At 41.2% G+C, this 17,499-nt stretch overlaps 1 protein-coding gene across 2 annotated transcripts; it reads left to right on the top strand.

Annotated features, from left to right (window-relative positions):
* Positions 1 to 1,925: 1,925 nt before the first annotated feature.
* slc22a17 (solute carrier family 22 member 17) lies at positions 1,926 to 17,111 on the top strand. Of its 2 annotated transcripts, none has more exons than XM_029529090.1 (10): positions 1,926 to 2,440; positions 3,810 to 4,363; positions 10,200 to 10,303; positions 11,454 to 11,608; positions 11,918 to 12,083; positions 12,488 to 12,612; positions 13,937 to 14,042; positions 14,129 to 14,352; positions 14,786 to 14,897; positions 15,203 to 17,111. In XM_029529090.1, the coding sequence occupies exons 2-10, from the start codon at positions 3,887 to 3,889 to the stop codon at positions 15,477 to 15,479; spliced, it is 1,746 nt and encodes a 581-aa protein (XP_029384950.1). In that variant the 5' UTR covers positions 1,926 to 2,440; positions 3,810 to 3,886; the 3' UTR covers positions 15,480 to 17,111. The 2 variants fall into 2 exon arrangements, with proteins under 2 accessions (XP_029384950.1, XP_029384951.1); XM_029529091.1 differs by lacking the exon at positions 15,203 to 17,111 and adding an exon at positions 14,451 to 14,553 and having other exon boundaries at positions 14,786 to 14,896.
* The last annotated feature ends 388 nt before the right edge of the window (positions 17,112 to 17,499 follow it).

A 17,499-nucleotide genomic window follows, 5' to 3' on the forward strand; every position in this document is an offset into this window, starting at 1 on the left:
TTGACATGACTCTTCACTTCCCGTCTTGCAGTCAATTGCTGTAAACCGCGCTACCATAAAATGGTATCGATGATAATTTTATGAATACGAGTACTCATGCCTGGTATCTGTAATGGTGCATACCCCCTAAATAGTGTTTGTCATCCGTTGCTTTGTTTTGTCAGAACAAAGCTCTTTTTTGACCGAGTCCCACAGTAGATGAGACTGACTATCATCAGCAATGCCTATTCCAATTTTATACAATTGTTTTGTATTTTGAAGTATCTTTATTTTACATTTTTAGAATGGTTTTGTCATTTATTTATTTATTTTTGTATTTTATTTTACTTTTTGTGTTCCAGGAAATACATTGGCAATGAATATCCTCTATCCACTAAAATTTTTCACATTTTTGTGTATCTGTGCTCAATTTGTTAGAGGTAATATTATTTTTAACAGAATGCTTGAGAGTGATTTAATTGTTTTAGTTTTTTCGTTTAGTTTAGCTTTTTGGATGTATTGACTGAAGTAAACATTAAATTTTTTGTTTTATTTTGATTAAATTGAGCGGTGCTTATTCCAAGAATCTCTATACATGATTTTTGTGTTGTCAGTGGTCTTCCTCCCACCATCCAAAAACAGGCATGTTTAGGTTAAACTGACTCTAAATTGATCATAGGTGTGAGTGTGAGTACCGTATTTTGCAGACCATAAGGCCGCATTATAATATTATAGTCTATTTTCATACATAAGGCACATGATAAAATATATATAAAGGGAAGCACAGTACGTACCAGTATTACAAAGAGTGGCGGAGGTAAGCATACTGCGTACTGTTCTCTCATTGGGTTATCGTTGCCACCTGAAGTTAGTGTGACGTTGGAACAACGTTGTAAATCAACATTTGATTATAATTGGATTAGGATACGGATTTAAATATTGGGTTTACAAAAACCTAACGTTGACTTGACGTCTAATTGTAGTAAGGTAACACTGACTAAATGTTGGATGGTTGTCGTTCCCAGCATTACATAATTAGTTATCTAATGTTGTCTGACGTTGCAACCCATATCCAACCGAGGACCAACATTAATACAACGTCTCCGTGTCAGCTGGGAATGCTGCTCCGACAATTCATGAAGCGGAGCGGCTTCGTCGCTTGACAAAGTCGCACTAAAATATTTTTGAGCGCAGTGTACCACATAAAATTGGTTCGAGGTGCACTGCCGATTTTTAAAAAAAAAAAAAAGTAAGGATTTTAACTGCGCCTTATAGGGCGAAAAATACTGCAGTTGTTCTTCTCTACCTGTATCTATTGGATTGGCCCTGCGATGGAATGGCGGCCATGTCCAGGGTGTACCCTGCTTTCGCCTAAAGTGAGCTGGGATTGGCTCCAGCACCCCCACCCTCACGACCCGGAAACGGATAAACGGGAGAAGATGAATGAAGGAACGAATGAGATCTTTTCTGTTTTATGGCTCCCCCATGCGACAGAGGACTACATGCAGGCGCAGAGCGCACACCATGAACAGATGTCTCACTCTTTAAATTCATTCTTTAAACTACCGCCACTGCCAAATGATTACCTACATATTTAACTTTTCAAGCGGAACAACAGAGGCAAAAATCAAACCATCTATCATTGTAACAGCAGACAGTGTATTGTCACTGTTACAAATGCCTATAGAATTAAGCTTTGGTTTTGATGTTTACCACTAATCTTCAACAATTATCTTAAATGCAAAATAATCATTACGACATGAAAACATCAGACGCCTTGCATTAACGCATCAATAAAAACACGAAACACGCCGCAATCAGTCTGCACCGTGGTCAAGGTTAAAAATGAAGAGCGTGCAGTCTGCTGGTTCAGCTCTGTACTCTTCACCGACAGGTCTGACTGGAAAAACACTCTTATTCGCTGCGGAGTGAGTGAACTGTCTCACATATACAATCCTCGACAGTAGCAAAACACTGGGAAGTCGCCCTGACGGACTGAACCGATCTTGGTCGAATTGTACTGGAGCTGCTCGCCCGTGTAAATGGTGCTGTTATCCAGCCACACTTAAAACACCACTGCCTCTGTCGTGGCTGCTTCAGCACTGTTTAGAACGTCAGCAAGTAGACGCCGAGATTCGGCGTGAGTAGAACGGCAGGTGTCCGACTGACACGGTCACATCGTAGCCTTCATTTGTGTCAACAGCCGAGACTACGACGCTATTCCGGTTAAGACATGTCTTGTCCTGGAACACACAGCGCAGTTGGTCGAGGCGCGGAGGAGATCCGCTAAGCAATTACTCTCCGCTGTGCCACCCTCTGCCCACAATGTGTGGAGGAGACGACGGCCGACATCATCTCTCTGTTGCTGTAACTGTGCTGTGAACGGCCGTCTTCTGCTCCCTGAGCTGGACAAGCAGCAGTGTATCTGATCAGCAGGGCAAGTGCGAGTCTTGCCATTCAGGTAGGTTTTTAGGGTTTTATTCAGCTCACACCATTGCTGTTTATTTGGCGTGACAATACCCTCGAGTACCCGGTGGGTTATCACCTCCCTCTCTCGATATAAAATGTTACATAACCCCATGGGATTCCTCTCTGTCATGCTCCCTGTCCAAGAAAACAAGAGCGCGAGCTTTTGGTGGAGGACCAGGTGCATTCGAAAGGGCTTTGGTCGGGGTACGACAAAGTTAGGATAGCGTTGGGAGAGAGTTAGCAAAAGTTAGGACAGAGCTAGAACATGATTAGGGCAAGAGCAGGACAGGATTGGGAGAAGATTAGGCACTATTAGGACATACTAAAGTAAGCATTAGGAGCATGTCACATCAAGTTTAGGCCGAAATAAGGACATGATTTGGGCAGAATTAGATAATTGTAGGCTAACGCTAGGATAATGTCAGATCGGTATTAGGGTAGAATTAGGTTGAGATTATGTTAAAACGAAAGACAGGATTGGAGCAGATTTAGATTATGGCTAAAACAGGGTTAGGGCATGATTAGGAGGACATTAGGACAAAACTATGACCAAAATCAGGACTAGATTAGAACAAGGTTGGATGATTGTTACCATATAACCATATCAAAAAAAGTTAAAACAAGATTACAACATGGTTAGGACAAAAATTGGCTGGACAGGTCGGCAAGAATCTGGTTTTGTTTGATTCTCACAACACCCAGTATTATGCTCTTTCACATGAGGGTTCTGAATTTTAAAACCTCTGTTCATCTTAGTCTTTTCTGTCACGAGGGGCTTGGTCATCAGTTTCACAAACTCCACCCATTTAAAACAGCTGGTTGGAGTGCGAGTGCAACTAATGTTACTTGAAATTATGTTTCAGATGTCTTGGTTTGGCCTGAAACTGTTAAAAACTGAAGAAGGTTATTCACTGGAACAGAACGTAGAGCAGCACGACATCATCATACTAATGAGGCCTCTGAGTTGTGATCTTACCATCCTGGTTCTGAAGTTACTTTATGGGTTGCTCCACTACAACATTTGAGATTCAATGTGATCAGAGAGTCTCCTGATTTTCCAGATTTTAGTCAATAATCACAGTGTCTCACAGAAGACCTCAATTAAAACTCAGTCAGAACCTACATTCAGATGTCGATCCTTTATCAGTATATGTTCTTCAAAACATTTAATTTAAACATGTAAAATTGTGTGTTAAGAAATTGCTCTTTTGTTATTCTGTCTGTTAAAGGCTCAGTATGCCATGAAAGGTAACATGTGTCCTGTTCTGTCTATGTATCTCATTCAGCCTTGATAATATGACAGTCAAGCAGCATAAACAGGACTATAATCAAAGCTGTAAGATACTTCTGTTCTTCCACAGAGCTCTCCCACATCTTTCCCTGTTCTACGTGGGAACCAACAGTAACCACCCCCAACCCACCTTCTTTCAACTCTGCAATGATGACATCCCCTGATTCTCCCCCACTGGTATCCTCTTGTCCGTGCCCCGCTCCCCCTTCATCTCTCCCATCCTCCCCTGTGCCCTCCTCCCCAGCCCCATCCTCCTCCTCCCTCCCTGCTCCACCCTCACTGCCTCCTACTGGGGAGGTGATGGTGCTGGCTCTGGGCAGGAAGAAGCAGCGGGTGCTGATTGCTCTCTCCATCCTGCCTAACCTCTTTTTGGCCTTCCTGCTTTCCTCTGACCCCCTTCTCACTCTTTCTCCGCCCCACCACTGCCATCTGCCTGGGCCCTTGCTGACACTGGAGATGCTGAATGTTTCCCTGCCTTGGGAAAAGGGGCAGAGGCCTGGGGACAGTGGAAGCCCATCCCAATGTAAACAGTACTCCAACAGCAGCCAGTTGGCTGTGGTAGACTGTGAGGCAGGCTGGGATTACAACGTCACAGAGGGGCTGAGAAACAACATAGTTACTGAGGTACGGCCTAAGAAACTAAGATTGTGGTCCTGGTCTTGTTGGCTGGTTATAGTTCACGTGTGGGCTAAAGGTTGTTTAATTTTTCATTGTATTGCTGAGCATACAGTCTGACCCTGCAGTGACCTGCTAAACTCAGCTGCACACAGAACAGTCCCTATGAGGATGTCTCACTCATTCTCTTTTAAAGGGTTTCTGAGTGAACTGTTGATCAGTTCACTTTGGGCTGATCATCGTCAACCCTTAAGTGTTCAGGAGTTTTAACAAGATGATTTCTTTGTATAGGGCTGTGTTGTGTTGGTGGTTTCAAGGGGATTTGTGTTGGAGACCTAGGAGGTCAAAGCTCCTGTTTGATGCATGTTACTGAATGTGTGCTGTTGTCCCTTTCACACTACTGTGGAGTGGACGAGGGCTGGCAGTAAAACAAACTGTAAGTCAGCTGCAGTATTCAAAGTTCCCAGCTCCAATAGTAATGCATAATTCATAACTTTTCCTCGACATGGTTGATAGAACTCATTTCATCCATGTTTTAACGGACAACATGAACAGCCAATGATAATGAGAATAGCCGAGCCAATCACGAAGCTGGAATAAAGTTACAGCCACGTCAGGCAAGGTTGACACACACACACACACACACACAGAGTAGGTGATGCAGCCAGCTTAAACGTAAGTACACATGCTTATGTTTTGGCCGCCAGTGCGTTAGGAGTGGGAGTGAATTATGTGAAAATGGGAGAAAATGTTAACACAAGTGACAGCATCCCCAAAGAAGACACCGGACACAGCCCAAGGCTCAAAAGACGAGGACATTGTTGAGAAGAAAGGTCCGATGAATTCAGTAGTGTGGGGATATTTTGGCTATGTAACGTCTGACAAGAAGCAGAGTAGCGGGTACTGCAAATTATGTGAAGCTTTTGACTCGTCACAATTGAGACTTTTTGAATTACCTTTTTTTTTTTTGCATAATTTACCAAAGAATTTAGTTGTCGATTTGTTTGTGTTCACTTGTGTTCACACACATTTTAGTTTATTATATAATCATTTTTTTAATTTGAAATACAGTTCTACAAGGTCTGTAGTACATTTCATATGTTTAACTTCTGACAGGAAATAAATAATATTTAAACCAATATTAATGTGGTATCTTCACATCTCACATAGGAGTAAAAAGGAACCTTTAAACTTGACAGAAATAGTTATTTGATTTATTTCGTGGTATACCAACTATCAATATCAACTGATATGAAATATCATGATAGGATTTTGTTCCATATCGCCCAGCCCTATTAAGGAGGAACAGTACATACTCAGGGTCTCACTGATACAGAGTGATAGCATTAAAGTGACTCATGTTTTAAGAGCTGTGCTTTATATTGGGATCAACAGCTACTGGTGTGATCAAACACACAAGGCCTTTCAATGACTTGTTCCAGGGCACCAGAGGGCAGGGGCTGAAGAATATGAATGATTTGCCTCCAGGACACCTCTTGCCATCTCTAGGCATTTATATGTAACTCTCAGTTGGCAGGTGCCCGACCAATTATGTTCATTTTGTCAACTGTTACGATAATCGTTCGTTTTTCTTGTGTTCAGACAAAAAACTTAGGGATGTTTTTACCTGCTTGTCAGTTTTGACTGTGACTCCAGTCTTCCTCAGATGCATCATCTGACGTGTTGCTGATGTGTTATTTATCAGCTGGCCGGCTCAACAGACCTGTCCGAGTCTATCGAGCCCTTCTCCAGAGACCATCCAAGGTGGGTGGGGTGCGGCCGGCTTGACAGTCTTTTTTTGTCCGAACACAAGAAAAAAGAACAATTAACAGGCAGGTAGAGGATTAGCTACTGTGAAGAGAGGCTATATTATGTTACTGTTTGCACAGTGCCATGCTTCATAAGAACATTAAGGATACTAACGGGACTGAGGAAGAGCCCTATATCAATGATCAGTGTGCTGAGAAATGTCAGCTAAAGCGATATCCAACCATCTGTCTCTAATGAGCTAAAGACTATAAACTGTTGCAGATTCAGATTATGCTGAGAAAGTATGTCTTGTGAAGCAGGAAGCAGCTTGAAGTCTGGCCAGTTTCCCCTCTGTTGATGATCAAGCAAGACTGTTCTGTACTGTCCAGAATGATTCCATGAGCTAATGGTCTAAATCTGCCCCTGTCCCTTCTCTTTATCAACTACCAAAGGTAATTCTTAGCCTAGGTCATTATTTCAGCTGAGTGAACAGGGCTGCTTCATGGCTCTTTATCATCTTTGCGAATATTACAAACAATATAACGAAGGCTCAGTAATTGCTAATTAATAAAATTTAATCTGGTTTTTTAATTTGTTGTAGGCATCTCTGATCAGTGTTGCACCCCATCCCCAAGGTTGGGGCCCATTGCAACATCTTTTTTTATTCATTCATCTTCTACTGCTTATCCATTTTTGGGTTGCGGGGATGCTGTAGCCAATCCCAGCTCGCATTGTGAGGGGTACACCCTGGGCAGGTCGCCAGTCCATCGCAGGGCCAACACAGAGAGAGACAAACACAAATGACCACTCACAGCCATACTAAAGGGCAATTTAGAGTCACCAATTAACCTAAACATGCATGTCTTTGGACAATAGGAGGAAACTGGAGTACCTTGAGGAAATCCATGCAGGTACAGGGAGAACAAATTCTGCAGAGAGGAACTGAACCCACAACCTTCCTTTTGTGGGGCAGCAACGCCTACCATTATGCTGTCATGCTGCCCCAACTGTAACATCTGAATTCTTTAATTCATCTAAATGTTGTGAATGGTCTGTCATAGTACTGTGCAAAAGTTTTAGTCAAGTGGAGAGAAAATGCCAAGAAGTTAAGTCAAGAAGTAAAACAGTGTTAAAAGTTTATTTTTATCAAGTCACAAAATACAAAGTGAATGAAAAGGAGAGAAACCAAAAAAATCAGTATTTGATTTCATGTATGGTTCTATTTTTGAAAGTACTCTTACTATTTTCAGTATTTTTTCACACCCACCACAAACTTTTGAATAGTACTGTATGTGATCATCTTCAAATAATTTGGTTGTTTCACAGACAGATGTGAGTTAATTTTATGGATGTTGCTGGTTTGAGAGAATTGCTACTGACTGCAGCCTCCTTTATGTATCATTAGAGAAGATTATTTTTGTCTGTTTTTTTTTTTTTTTTGTTGCTGTGTTTCCTTCTCCTTAGACACACAGTACCAGTCAAAAGTTTGGACGGACCTTCTCATTCAATGTTTTTTTTTTTTTTTCCTCCTTATTTTCTACATCTACATTAATATTGAAGGCATTCAAACTATGAAGGAGTGTATGCAAAATAGTGTTGAGTGAACCTAAATAGGTTTTTTTGTTTTAGAATCTTCAAAGTAGCCACCTTTGGTTTGGATGACAGCTTGTACACTCTTGGCATTCTTTTATTCAAGTTCATGTGGTGGTTTTCAATGGTTTTCAGTGAACAAATGTGCCTTCTCAAGGTTTATTTGTGATTTTTTTTTTTTTTTTTATGTGTTTGAGGCCAGCAGTTGTAGTGTGCAGAGGTAGGGTTGGTACAAAGGTCTATGCAGGGAATAGCCCTATTTGAATACTGTTTTAATCCATATTATAGCAAAAAATACTCAAATAAGTAAAGAAAAACAACAGTCCAATTACTTAATTACTTTAAGACAAGATGGTCAGTCAATTTGAAAATTTGAAGAACTTTAAACATATAGTGTACATAAACATATAGTAACATAAGTGCAGTCAAAAAAAAAATGCTATGATGAAACCAACTCTCTGCTGGAGAGGATAAGTTCATGAACCTTAACAGCCTCATAAACCATAAATTAGACGCACATCACTATAAAGCCCACAGAAATGCTTGACAGAGTTCAAGTAGTGGACACATCTCAACATCTTCTTTTCAGACTACATGAATCAAACTTCATGGTCAGATTACCGTAAAGAAGCCGCTCCTGGCTTGAAGAACAACAAAAAGAAGAGAATAGCTTGGGCAAAGAAACACAAAGAATAGATGTTAGACTAGAATAGGCCCGTCCTAGGTTCCAGTGAGTCCAAATTTGAAAATTTTGGTAACACCCGCCATATCATTGTGAGACACAGGAAAGGTGAGCAGAGGGTTTGTGCATGTGTTGTACACCATGAAGTGAGGAGTTGTGATTGTATGGGGGTGTTTTGCTGGTGACACATTTGTTGATGAATTCAAAATCCAGGTTCTATGCAACCAATATGGCAGCATTCTGCAGCCATGCCATGCCATCTGGTGTGTGCTGTGTGGGACCAGCTTTTGTTTTTCAACAGGACAATGACCCCAAACACGCCTCCAGGCTATCCAAGTGCTATTTGACCAAAAAAGAGAGTGAGGGAGTACTGCATCAGATGACATGGCCTCTACAATCACCTTATGTAAACTAAATTGAGATGGTTTGGTATGAGTTGTAGATTGAAGGCAAGGCATCCAACAAGTACTCAGCATCTCTGGGAGCTCCTTCAAGACTGTTGGAAACCCATTCCAAGTGTGCAACGCTGTCATTAAAGCAAAATGTGGCTACATAAAAGAATCTAAAATATAAATCATATTCTGACTTGTTTAACATGAGATTCTTTGTTCCATCATGTTTCCAAACCTTGACTGTTACTATATGCAACCTCTCTGAGATAGCAAAGCAACGTTTCTCTTCAAATTACCTGGAAAATATGAGGGAAAAATGTCTGTAGGTTTCAGTCCCTCCCAAACATACACACACCTGACAGGTATGTGAGCCTTATTCACAAAACCGGTCAGAGGAGCTTCCAGACTTGTTCTTGTGCATTTTTCACCCTTGTGATCGCTACGGTTGATGTGGCACCCTCAGCAGGTTACTGTGCATCAGAAACAGGACAGTTGTCGGATTATGTGATCTGCTTTTATGTTTCTGTACATGGATTCATCATAGAAGGACATGTGCCTTTGATCCTCCCCCCTCTTGATGACTAAAATCATTCTGCTTTCTCTTTGCAGCCAAGGATAAATAAGTCACAATGACATGAACAGAGGTTATCTGAAAACCTATGTGCCGAGTTTATGTGAAGAAACCTGATCTGAGAGAGTAGAGCTCCATGCTGCTGTTTAAGGGGTGGTTCAGATGTCAAGTCTAACAATGTGTAGAAAATGTCAGATGTGCTGTTTCATCCCTTTAACCAAGGTGCTTGGGAAATTGTGCTCCCGTTGCACTTGTTATTAAGCAACCAAAACCACTCATACCAATTAGTCATAGGCCTATCTTACTGTTAACTAAGAAAATAGTCATAAGAAAGATTAATGGATTCCTGGTACTGTAAATCACTCAGAAGAAACACTCTATAGAGGGAAAAAAAAACATGTCTGGATGTATCCTCTACTTGAAGCTCAAAAAAATAAAGAAACAAAATAAAATATTAGCCATCAGAGCAGCAAGAGAGTCCTTTGTATCATATTGATTAATTCTGATCACATTGGTCTATCACTTTCAAAAAAGTTGAGTTTATCTGTACCTGAGAATGTGTTTCATCTCACTGAGGAACCTTCATCAGGGCATGTGTTGGACATAGCAGATGATGAGATTTAAAGCTGATGGTGAAAAGCACATTTAATTATTTATTAAATGAGAAACAAAGTAAAATTAAATCAACCAAGTGAAATTCATGCAAAGCAAACAAGCAGCATAAAAAGAAATAAGGCATGAAGAACAAAATCTGACAAAAGATAAGCAATGTTGGTAGAAACACAAAATGGGATGAACCAAGTGTTTCAAATCAAGTGTTTCCCTTCCAATCTGATTCTATCTTGTGTCTGTGCTGTCCAGTGGGACCTAGTGTGTGGTCAATACTGGCTGGTCCCGTTGGAGGAGGTGTGTTTCATCCTGGGCATCCTGACTGGCTGTCTGGGCCTGGGCTATGCTGCTGACAGGTAAAATGTGCTGACACACACACTAAGACAAAAACAAATACACACACACACACACACACTGTAAACCAATAACCTATACTGACTTGTCAAAGATATGAGTCACAGGAAACATAAGGACTTTTGTAAAGAAGAGAGTTTGGAAACATATTTTCATATTATTATTTTGTGCCGCTGAGGGTATACTGGCCCTACAGTTTTAGCAATTAAATTTTTCAGTGAAGAGTCTGGGAAGAGTGTGTTGCACCTGTATGTATTTCGTTAAGATGTTCAAGTCTGTAGAATCACATGAGCTTGTTCCTCATTCTTAATCGTATTTTTTGTATTGAAGAAGATTTAAAACTAGAGACTGAGCCCATGAATGTATAAGGAAAATATTTGGAGAGGTTAAAAATCAAGAGTTGTTTTCTCATAGAATTCAATGCAAGAAAGAAAGTTACGGTGAAAACGTAAATGTTTTGCAGATTTTAATGGGCTTTTATAGGTATAACTTTATGACCACTGGCAAGTTAAGTAAAGAAATGTAGTGTTCAGTACCTGCCAAAACAGGTCAAGGAACTGTTTAAATAGTGATTTGTTGTGAGCAGCCAAGGTTCAAGGATGCACATTAAAAGTTTTGACTGGTTCTTTAGAAAGGTGTCTGAACGAAAAAATGCATCACAGTTGGTGTGTATGGGGTTGCATAGTTGCAGACCTATCAGGATGCCCATGCTGACCACTGTCCACAAGTGCCTACAAAGAACACCTGAGCAACAGAACATGTTGCAATAGAAGAAGGTGGTTTGGTCTGATGAATCATGTTTTCTATTACAAAACACACACACCCAGTCATGTTAATAGCTTTTACAGACCTAGTACATTAGTTTTATATTTAAGTATATTTGGAATAATTTCAAAGAATTTTAGAAAATCTAGTCAAAATGCTGACATTCACAATGCATAATGTTTTGACACTTGCCATGAAAATGATGATGATAACTAAAATATTTTTGAAAACTAACAATATATGAGACTATTACTATATAAATATTGTACCTTTTTTCTGATTTTTTTTTTATTATTATTTTATTCAAACCTTAAAATAAAAAATAATATATTTCATGTATGTTTTGGTCATATCTTGTTTTTAGTGTGCATATCTGCGTCTCCACAGACTGGGCCGATCCAAGACTCTGATGGCCTCTCTGACCCTGTCAGTGGTGTTTGGGGTGCTGGTGTGTGTCTCCCCGTACCCCTCCATCTTCATCGTAATGCGTTTCTGCCTGGCAGCTGCTAGTGCAGGAGTCAACCTCACTCTATATATTGCTCGTGAGTGTTTAACATGTTTGTTTCGGTACGAGTTGAGGTGTTTAGTTCAACCTGATGGCCCACTCTAAAGTCATGCTATAATATGAAATCAGCAGCGGAAAGATACTTCACTTATTTCATGTAGTCACTTATGTTATATTCTCACACTAAGCTGCCCTTCTACATACTCACTGCTGTCCAGCTAAGCTACAGATATAGGGTGAAATGGTTTTGTTTGATTTTCCCACCACAAATATAAAACTAGCATAAACCCATAGCAGAGACTTGACCTGCATAGGTGAGTACAGCTCTTATCTGTGTGTATTTCAGGGCTGGAGCTGTGTGAGCCTTCTCTCAGGCTGGTCGTTACCATGTTGGCTGGGCTAATGACTGTTACAGGAGAGTTGCTACTGCTGGCCGTGGCCCTGGGCTGCCAGTCCTGGAGGGGCGTACTGGGAGCTGGGGCTGCACCATTAACACTATTTCTTAGCTATGGGTATGTTTCAGATTTCAGAAGCATAACCTGGAGGATAAAGAGAATGGTCCTTCATGAGTGTCTTGACAAGGTGACGCCTCATTTGGACTGTGTTATCTCCTCATTAACTCAAACCTATATCTTATCACGGCCGATTGTTTCTTTGTCACAAGGTAATCCTTGGGTGTATTTTCAAATTAACAAAGATTACTTAGAGATTACTGGCTGTGAGGTTTATGCTTTATTAACATGAGAGAAAAGACAGATTAAAAATAAATTATTCTGTTCTAGTCTGTTAATAATTTTCTTTGAAGCAAATAATCTGGTTTGCAGCACATAATCAGGGTGTACCTTAGACCTTGTGCTTGTGAAAGTGAACACAAATGAGAGAGTGAGGGGCTTGTGTGGTCTCTGCTCTTCTGCAGCATTCCGGGTGTGTTTCCAGAATCTCCGCGCTGGCTCCTCCTGTCCGAGAGATCTGCTGACATTAATTCATTCAGTGAGAGAAGAAACTCTAACAGAGACATAAGGGATGACGAGAGCTTCACAGGTGTGTGAACACCCACAGAGCTTCACTCTCTAAAGCAGAGAGACCAGGCAGATATTAATTGCTTTTTATGTTTCTGCTTTATATCACTACCAAGAGCAGGTGACCATACTCCACAAGAGCAAATTTTTAATGAAAGCCGCAATGAGTAGTAGTCAAGGCCAGGGGCCACCAACTCCAGTCCTGGAGGGCCACTGTCCTGCATGTTTTAGGTGTTCCTGCTCCAACACACCTGATTCAAATGAGTGGCTCCCTATCAGACCTCAGCTGAGCTTTATGACGAGTTGATCATTTGAATCAGGTGTGTTGGAGCAGGGTAACATCTCAAACATGCAGGGCAGCAGCCCTCCAGGCCCTGAGCTGGTGACCCATGGTCTAGGCTGTAGGCCTAGACTGCTCGAGGATGCATTGAGTACAACTCTCTCTCTCTCCTTCTCTGTCAACCCAGCCAGTTGAGGCTGATGACTGTGCTCCCTGAGCCTGGTTCTGTCCAAGTGCTTGCTCTTGGATGGATATGCTGGATCTCTTGAACAACTCCACAAAGAGTTTGTTTTACACCTGCTCTGTATGGAAAGTGTCTTAACTGTGTTATGATTTGCCAACAAATATAATACATTTAAAATAAATTTAATTTGATTTGAATGACCCAGCAGCAGCTACAATATAATGAGAATAGAAGATTTCTTTGTTTCAAAACGTTCAACTACAGACATCAGATAAGGATGTCTGTAATTAAGTCTCATTAGGATGGGATTAAAATCTGAAAGTGGATGATTTAACTATGCTTTAACGCCATCATTATCAGTAGCATGCTGACACATGGCATAACATCAGTATTGAATACAAGCCTAAATGGGTTAACTGTGGTTAATATGATGTTCATTAGAGTCCAGAACATGAGGGTGAACGTCCCTAAGAGCCATGTTTACCAAACTGAAACTTGACTTTTACCTCATGTTTCATCCTAAACTGGATTTTCTAGATTTTAAAAATCTTATGGGGTTTGCCATGTGTTATCTTCTTAAATTTATTATTTACTTACCACTCTGTCATCAGATATAATGGCACAATAACAATCATATACTCAAACATTATAATGATGATGCCGGTTACATACATTAATATTTTCTATGATCAGAGCTATGTTGTATTGCCACTCACTTCCTGCTGAGTGATTACAGTGACAACAAATAGTTTCAATGTTTCTTTCGTATGAATGGAGTTCACACTTAACCAAGCAACTTATTGCTCAAACGACAGGGCAACTCACCATGAGATTCATTCCATTAAAATAAGAAAATGCTTTTGTTTTGGTCTTTATATGCAGAGCTAGATTCAGAGCCAGAACGCACCTTATGCCCCCACCTGTCCTTCCCAGAGCTCATCCACAGCAGGAACATCTGGAAGAACATATGTGTGCTTGGTTTCACCTCGTAAGTGGTCCCATACTCAATCACTGATGTGCAAGCCTCATGCTGTGGACTGTTTTTCTGTAATTCTCTCCACCCCCACCTCACAGGTTCATCTCTCATGGCATTAGTCACTGTTACAGCTCCTTCAGAGGTGATGTCAGAGGTACAGCCCCCAGTTTCTACTGGATGTACCTTCTGTCAGTTTGTGCAGGATATGGCGCCTGGCTGTTGCTCTGGGCAACTGTGGATAGGTGTGGTCGCCGTGGCATCCTGCTACTCTCCATGACGATGACAGGGCTGGCCTCTTTGATTCTCCTGGGACTCATGGAGTGTAAGTGAGCTGAAGTCTGCAAGAGAATGTTGACTCAGGGTTTCCTTGGAGAGAACAACAAAGAAGTTTTATTAGTTGTATTTTTCCCCACCACCCAGATATCAAATGCCCACCACAGAAGTCACCCCTTGCTGTTAGAACACCAACATGTGGGCTCTATCACTGGATGAACATGAAAGTGAATCAGATCAGATAGTTAAGGTGATCTTGCGCTTCCTGCATTATGAAATTAAACTACTAAAATGCCCCCCCCCCACCACACACACACACACACACGGAATCACACTTAGTGTATGTGGGACACTGCAGTGGTAGCAAAGTCAAAGTTGTCTGTGGTCAAGCATGAACACACTCAGAGTCACATATCATCATCTGAAACGGAAAATAGAAATGCCATTATGTTGTAATTTCTGAAGTGCATCTCCCCCTTCAGATCTCAGTGAGACAGCCATCACAGTTTTCTCTGCGCTGGGTCTGTTCTCCTCTCAGGCCACCGCCTCTCTTTGCATCCTCTTCACTGCAGAGGTCCTGCCCACCATCATCAGGTAGTACTGAGGGTGCCTAAGGGGGATCCCTAGAGGATAAACACCTTAACCTAAGATTCAGAGCAGCTAAAACACTTAGCCACTCCATTTTATTATCCATCTCCTCCAGATAAATAAGTTAGCGCTTTAATTTAATGTTGAACTAGTGCTTGAAAGAAGAATGTACAGTAATACACCACAGACGTTTTACTTTTGTTACTCTTACATTATTGCATGTAGAAAAGCAAATGTGCACAATGGTGGTTTTGCATTTGAGGGTAGGGTGTCTGACACTCTCTGATTTGATTAATTGATTGTGTCCGCAGAGGCAGTGGTGTGGGCGCTGTATTCGCCCTGGGCTGTGTGGGCCGTCTCAGCTCCCCACTCATGGACCTGAGGAATCATTATGGGTATTTTCTGCACCATGTAGTCTACTCATCTCTGGCCTTGTTGGCTGTGCTGTCCATCCTGCTGCTCCCTGAGAGCAAGAGGAAGCCACTGCCCCAAACCCTAGCTGATGGGGAGCAGTACAGACGCCCTCCACTTGGGAGGAGGCGGAGGGACAATGTGCCACTGCTTGCAACGCCCAACCCAGAGACCTAAGACCCAGAAACAAGAGTCTACACTGTAATGAAGCGAGTCAGGACCATGTTTCTGCACAGGGGAAATACAGAGCAGAATAGCAATGAATGGAGAGAACATGACTGAACAAATGCCCCTGATCAGCCATCATTCTCCATATTTCTCATCATTCAGTGTGTGTGTGTGTGTGAATCTGTCTGAATACACACCTTATTGGCACACACCATCTTTTTTTCATCATCTCTTCAGGTCATAGAGATGTTAGCTGCTGACAGCAATATGATGCACATGGTTTTTGTCTTGTTCACTCTGTACAAGGACATCAAATGTACAAATTGATTTTGTGTATTTTTCCAAGATATACAACTTAAATGACACTAAACCACTTGGCCCTCCCAACCAAGTTGAACAACTTGGAGTGAGGGGGATGTTGTTTGCTTTGTAAATACTTAGACTTAATTTCTTTACATTCGGGGGTCTGGGTTCTTTAGACCTTGTGGCTGGAAGCGTCACACTTAGTAAGTTCTGGAGAAGCAGGGCAGAGTACTCTATTCTCTATTCATACCTTATTTATGCTGTTAATAAACATAGCAAAAATATTTTCAAAGCATTTAGGTTCAAATTGATGCATTGATTTGAGAGTATGTGTCTTGAAGGGCTTTTTGTCTCTTTGGCAAAAAATTTATTGGTGGTGGAGGCAGAGCCTGATTACAATGCCTCATGAAGAGTGCCCCCAAGGCTGATGTGACTCTTGACTCCTCTGAAATGAAGATAGAGGCTTCCGAGACTGGCACGTAAGACAATGTACTCTTGTTATTGTTTTTGTGTGATTGTAGGGGGTGGGGGGGTTGAATCTGATGGAAGAGTTGATTTTAACCTTTGGTCAAAGTTCTTCAATACCTAACACTTATACTCTAATGATTATTATCTATATGATTATCACCAGTAAAATAAAGTCTGAGAACATGATGATTGGTTCTGTACACTCTAGTTTCATGTCAAATTTAACTGTTAAATAAAGACACATTTCGAAGATGTCACCAAACCTCTAGCCTTTGCTAAACTTCTGCTTTATAACTTCACCAACATTGCTCCTCCTCTACTGTTTCTCTGCTCTTCCTCATCTGGACAAAGGAGGAGTGGTGGTGTAATATTATCCCCGTCTCCTTTTCAGTCACTGAGAGATGAAGTGTCCCGGGTGGTGTTCCTCTTTTGGTGTGCTTAACATCCCCTGCTCTTGTCTTTGTTCATTGTGTTCTTCAAAATGTCTTCATTGTTGGAATCTTTTCTCATCCCTCATCAACCCATGTAACCATTGGCAAGCTTCAGTGCTGATTAGGCTGCTGTTTTTTCATATCCCTGTTAAAATTGAGTTTTTGTTTACTCTTCAATATTGCTATAGTATATGTCTGTGTGTTTAGTACGAAGCAATTGGACTTCTTATCTAGTATGAAGAAATTTCACCTCTCATCTGAAAGACTTCTTCAGCTCTATGGGTCAGTGCAGGAAACCCAGGTATTTAACCCAGAGACGTGGGGACAGTCACCAAAAAGGTTGCCTATGCCATTAACCACCTCACTGGCAGAGCACATGTCTGTGGGGAACAGTGGAGTGGGAGAGGCACATCCCAGCCTGCTCTTCATTCCAGGCCTTCTTGGCAGAGTTATGAAACGTTTTCAGGCCCACTTCTCTGGGTCCTGATGCTGCTGGTGGCCTCATGAGCCTGAGGCAAGAGAACTGGACAGTAGTTGACTACGCCATTGACTTCATCTTTGTAACGAACTTCGGCTGTAAATGGCAATGAACTATAAACTAATATAATTGCATCCCTTTTACTTGTAGAATATGATGTAAAATATATCTGAACAACCCATTCCCTGAAATATTTTTTGTGTTTCTCCTCATTCAAATGGTTTTGTCCGAGGAATTGTAACCTGGACATTTTCCTTTTTAAAATAGTTTACATTATTGGAGCCTTTGATATTCCAGGTACAAAACTTAATATTCAAAATGAAGTAAAATTATATCATGCTGCATAGTC

This window comes from Echeneis naucrates, chromosome 20 (genome assembly GCF_900963305.1).
Source record: "Echeneis naucrates chromosome 20, fEcheNa1.1, whole genome shotgun sequence".
In the NCBI taxonomy this organism is placed as follows: Eukaryota; Metazoa; Chordata; class Actinopteri; order Carangiformes; family Echeneidae; genus Echeneis; species Echeneis naucrates.

Bases quoted from the DNA above. Each gene is read 5' to 3' on its own strand.
- slc22a17 (XM_029529090.1), top strand. From the start codon at position 3,887: ATGATGACATCCCCTGATTCTCCCCCACTGGTATCCTCTTGTCCGTGC. The intron at 4,364-10,199 runs GTACGGCCTAAG...TGTGCTGTCCAG, and splicing joins GAAACAACATAGTTACTGAG to TGGGACCTAGTGTGTGGTCA. The intron at 12,613-13,936 runs GTGTGTGAACAC...CTTTATATGCAG, and splicing joins GGATGACGAGAGCTTCACAG to AGCTAGATTCAGAGCCAGAA.